The sequence below is a fragment of the Myotis nattereri genome, assembly GCF_964212035.1.
Source record: "Myotis nattereri genome assembly, chromosome: 9".
NCBI lineage: Eukaryota > Metazoa > Chordata > Mammalia > Chiroptera > Vespertilionidae > Myotis > Myotis nattereri.
Window position 1 is genome coordinate 67,559,461 of NC_138084.1, and position 5,400 is coordinate 67,564,860.

The 5,400-nt window shown below is 51.3% G+C and overlaps 1 protein-coding gene across 1 annotated transcript; it reads left to right on the plus strand.

The window, feature by feature from the left end:
* Positions 1-2,207: 2,207 nt before the first annotated feature.
* On the plus strand, positions 2,208-3,890 carry LOC308525557 (F-box only protein 31-like; the record flags this gene model as incomplete). Its single annotated transcript, XM_081100340.1, is given in 3 exon segments — positions 2,208-2,601; positions 2,604-3,799; positions 3,801-3,890. Coding segments are annotated over 3 exon segments (1,680 nt in total).
* Positions 3,891-5,400: the final 1,510 nt, after the last annotated feature.

Consider the following 5,400-nt stretch of genomic DNA (forward strand, 5'->3'; position numbering starts at 1 on the left):
ACTCACCTACTCAAAGAAGAAAACAGTGGGTTCCCCAGCCACGCGGCCAAGCAGCAGAGTCCCTGGAAGAAATATGAAAAAAACAAACTTCATCCCAGAAACAGGATATTTTACTCTGGTCCTCTTTCATGAAGAAGACCTTTAATCTTTGACAAAAACCACGGTGCCATGATCCCTTTTAATAAAGACACAGAGTGCTTTAAGTTTGTCTAATGCTCAATTATGTTGACATTTTCCCAATTGCCTTAAAATGTCTTTTTTGGTTGGTTTTGTTAGGTTCGTGTTGCAGGAAAAGAGAATCAAGCGGATCAGAAAGGGAAAAAGAGGTTTTAATCCATGTTCTTGGGCGAAACCCAGGAGCCCCAGAGACAGGGCCAGTGAGTTTGGGCCAACAGGGAGGGGCGGCACTTCTTTTATACAGGTTTAGTGAGGGGCCTGAGGCATGAGCTGAGGAAGTTCCTGCCACAGGGGGTCGGCAGGGCATTCAGGAATGAGTCAGTATCTGTGTGGGGGTCATTGTGGATTCAGGTAGGAGCCGATATCTGTGTCTGGCATGCTGATCTGTAAGAAATTCCAGGGTGGGTTGATTATCTCATCACACATCTGCTTGTATCCAATCCTGGGCTCTCTCCGACGGAACAGGTTTGTTCACATCAGCAAGCAAACGGTCCCCACACCTATAATGCTTTTTAGTTAAAGTCCAGTCTGACCTAAGGGCACTGTCTGCCCTGGTGGTGGGATGTGGCAGTGACCTGGGTTGGGGCATTCAGGGCCACTCTCAAGGTAATAGCCCCACTTTGTTCTCTTTATCGTGCACCCAAGAGGCAGCTCCATGCCCGCCCCTCCCCAAACTGCAGACAGCCCTCCAGGGCACCCAGTGGGGCTGATTTTCTTCTTTGAGCCTGAGAAAGACTCAAGGTCACCTCCCAAGTATGGAAACTTGTAGTGCTGCCTATTCCTGCTCAAGTTTATTTGAGACTTTTACTCACTGCCTTGTGGGGTAGGGCTGGGGGTAAAGTGGTTCCATAAAAAGAGAAGTCACAAGTTACCCAGATATCCCAAGGATATGTTATCTTAGATGCAAAGAGACAGATGGGCTCAGTTACGGTAAAGTGGACCTTGTCAGTGAAGATATGGGCCTAGAGCATAACTGCCCACCATAACTGCTTTCAGTTTCAGTTTAATTTCAGACCATCCTTTGTGGTTATTTTAGGTCTCTGAGTCTGCTAGGCTGCCACGCAGCCCTCCCTGAGCTTGTCCGGTCAGCGTGTGGCCCCTTTCGTCCACAACATGTTTCCATTTCTTTTGGATCTGTGCCTACAAGTGGAACTTCTGGGCCATCTGGTGACTCTCGTTTTCCAACGTGGCCCCGCTATTTTACATTTCCACCAGCAATGTACGAGGGGTCCGATTTTTAAACATTCTCATGAATGTTTTTCATTTTATTATTTTTTTAATCTTTAATTTCTTTATTGGTTAAGGTATTACAAATGTGTCCTCATCCCCCCCCCCCATTAATTCCCCCCCACCCCACCCCACTCATGTTCTCATCCCCCTGTTGTCCAGTCCATTGGTTTGGCTATATGCATGCATGCAAGTCCTCTGATTGATCTCTTCCCCTTACCCCCACCCTCCCCTACTTTCCCTCTGGGGATTGACAGTCTGATTGCTGTTTCTCTGTCTTTGGATCTGTCCCTGTTCATCAGTCTATGTTGTTCTCCATATTCCACAAATGAGTGAGATCATGTGGTATTTATCTTTCTCTGACTGGCTAATTTCACTTAGCATAATGCTCTCCAGTTCCATCCATGCTGTTGCAAATGGCACGAGTTCCTTCTTTTTTACCGCAGTGTAGTATAGTATTCCATTGTGTAGATATACGAGGGTGTGTGTGTTTTTTTTTTTTTACTGTATTTCTGTGAAATGTCCCTCCCCCCACCCCCCCATAGGCATATCCCTGGAGGCCTAACCGTACAGAAAGCAGATTAGTGACTGCCTGGGACTAGGACGGGAGGACAGGGAGGGGGCACTGGGAAAGGGAGGTGACTGTTAATGGGCGTGGGTTTAAAGTCCTCAATTGGCTCCTCTCTGAGGGGGCGTGGATAGGCCCTGGGGTGCGGGGCTGGACTTTAGGGCGCACCCGAGCCAACCTAAAACCCCGCTGAGGCGCGGTGGCCCACGCTGTGGTGGCTGTTACGAGTGGAGGCATGGAGGAGTGCGCTAGCCTCTGCGGCTTGGGCTCTTCGCGGGGATGTCGGTGCCGTCAGGAGCGCCAGCGCCCAACTGAGACGGCTAAGGCAGAAGGCAAGCGGTGTCCTCAGGAGCGCCAGCGCCTAGCTGAGACGGCTATGGCAAAAGGCAAGCGGTGTTGTCAGGAGCGCCAGGGCCCAGCTGAGACGGCTATGGCAAAAGGCAAGCGGTGTTGTCAGGAGCGCCAGCGCCCAGCTGAGACGGCTAAGGCAGAAGGCAAGCGGTGTTGTCAGGAGCGCCAGCGCCCAGCTGAGACGGCAGCGGCCCAGGGCGAGCCGGCCACGGCAGAGAAGCCCCTCGAGGCGGACGCGGCAGCGCGGTGCTGTGCGCGGAGCGGAGGAATCGCGAGCCCCAGGCCGCCCCGCACTGCTCGCTGCAGGACCTGCCGGTGGAGATGCTGGTGGAGATCTTCACCTCGCCTCCCGGCACCAGCCTGGCCCTGGTCTGCACCAGATTCCGCCACATCCTGCACACCGACAGCATCTGGAGACGGCGCTGCCGCGAGGAGTTTGGCCTTCGTGGAAACTTGCAGAATCTGGAGGCAGTAGGTACGTCTTATCGAGAAGTCTATGCGAAGCTGTTCCCATACAGACACATTTTGGGATTGTGGCAGCTAGATACTGAGGGCTATAAGACACTGCTGAACGTCGTGGTGGACAGCTTACGCATCACTGGTGGGACGTGCGGGCCTTGCCTTAACTCCCATGTGGACGGCCCAATGCAGTTCCAGCCCTCGTTCAGAATCCGCCCGACGGAGAGGAAACCAGCCGCGGGGGAGTGCACGGAAGGCCGCCACCGCAGGCCCCACCGCCGCCACGTGCAGATTCGGAAGGACAGGTTCAGCACCCAGTGCAACAAGACAGACCACCTTAAGGATTTACCAATGCGGCTTAGGGAGGAATGGGGGCAGGTGCTGGCAGGGAAGGACAGACTGCGGTATGACTGCCTGACCTACCGCCGCCTCTACCTTCCGCCCAACCACCCGGACGACCTCATCAGGCCAGGCCTCTTCCAAAGCAAATACCATCGCTTCGGCCTAATGATTGCCATGCTCAGCTTCCATGGGGAGTATGCCAGGGTCACGAAGATCACGGGAAACTACAACGAGACGTTAGAGATCCACCTCATGCGCCGCATCCAGCTGGGAGATGGCAAGATCTTCCGCAACTTCAACAAGCTCTACCGCCTGGTCCTGGAGATTGACGACCAGGTGATCCGGGAGCAAGAAGACGGGACTGAGGAAAGCCAGGGCCATGGCGGGCAGAGCCCTGCCCAGCCCAGCGTCGGGGAGTCCGGGGCTGCAGCTTCGGAGGAGCAGCCTGTTCCGTTTGTTCTGCCTGCGCGCGTGCGCTCAAGACACCAGAACTACCCCCGAACCTGCAGGATGTGTTTCTATGGCGTGAAAGTTGCTACCCCATGTGGCTCAGGCTCCTCCTGGCGCTTCCCTGGAGTCTTCATTCTATTCGATGAGAACCACTTGGGGTTCATCTGTCTGGAGACGAAATACTTCGCCCTGTTCGGCAGAGTCCAAAACACCTTCCAGAATGTGGAGGGAGGCACCATCCCCGCAGGCCTTCCTGAAGATGCTCAAGAACATTGGGTCCCGACCCCGTAGGAGGAGCAGCTTGCATGCACTCTGAAGATTTGACCTTCTAACCAGGTTACCCACCTTTGTTTGTTTTTTAATCCTTCCCCGGGGATATTTTCCCATTGATGTTTAGAGAGAGTAGGGGAGAGAGGGAAAGACAAATAGTTCATGTGAGAGAAACACATCAATTGTCTCCTGCCCAAGCCCGGACCAGGGCCAGGCTGGGTAGGGGCCAGCAATTGAGGTAGAAATAAACCTTAGACCAGTGGTCTCAACCTTCCTACTGCTGCGACCCTTTAATACAGTTCCTCGTGTTGTGGTGACTCCCAATTTCATTGTTACAAACTGAACATAATTAAAGCATAGTGATAAATCACAAAGAAATAAAGAAATCTTAGTTAATATATATTGTTTATTTATTAACATTAAACTCATGGCCAATAGCAATAGAGATCATTTCTTAAGGAAGCTTATCTAACTGATACATTATCTCCATAAAGCATAGCTAATGCTTTGGCACTAAGGCTGCAGGCTATTTTAAACAGCAGGGCCACAGACTCCTGGGATGGCATCTTCAGAGACAAATGGGGACTGTTCTCATTCCTCAGGGGACGCTCAAGCAAAGAAGGAACCCCTGGGGGAAAGGCAAAAACAGCTCCTCAGACTCCAGCAGTAGCAGTGAAGATGCCAGCAGCTCCAGCTCATCTTCCTCGGGGGTGGGGAGGGGGCCGGGGGACCCCTCTGACTCAGACTCCAACTGAGCCTTGTTCATTCCTAGGTGGCGGGACCGAGAACTTCCCAACAGAAGTCTTTGGCATCTCTGTACACTGCAGGGCTCTTCTCCCTGTCCCTGTTTATTGCTTTACTTCTTCCTTCCTTTCCCCTCCTCCTCCTCAATACAGAGTAGGACGGGTTGGCAAGTGGGGAATTGGGACAGAACTCTCAATATCAGATCCACACAGCTGGGAAGAGAAGTTTCTGCTGGGAGAAGAAATATATCTGAGCCTTTACTGGATCCCCCTACACCAGTGATGGCGAACCTTTTGAGCTCAGCGTGCCAGCATTTCAAAAAACCCTAACTTAACTCTGGTGCCGTGTCACATATAGAAATGTTTTGATATTTGCAACCATAGTAAAACAAAGACTTATATTTTTGATATTTATTTTGTATATTTAAATGCCATTTAACAAAGAAAAATCAACCAAAAAAATGGGTTCATGTGTCACCTCTGACACGCGTGATATTTATTTTGTATATTTAAATGCCATTTAACAAAGAAAAATCAACCAAAAAAATGGGTTCATGTGTCACCTCTGACACGCGTGTCATAGGTTCGCCATCACTGCCCTACACCATCAGTACCACTCCCTCTAGGAGCCCCAAGCAATGAAGGATCTTGAAACAAAAAGAGATGATTGGGCAGCTGTGAGGAGCACAGTGCACTGGACTGCGTATTTGTGAAGAAATAAGTTTTGCTTTCCTCATTTTCTGTCTGCGAGAGGTGGTCGGGGGCCACCCTGAGCCTGTGACTCCTACATTCTCTGTAAGAATTCTACCTCTG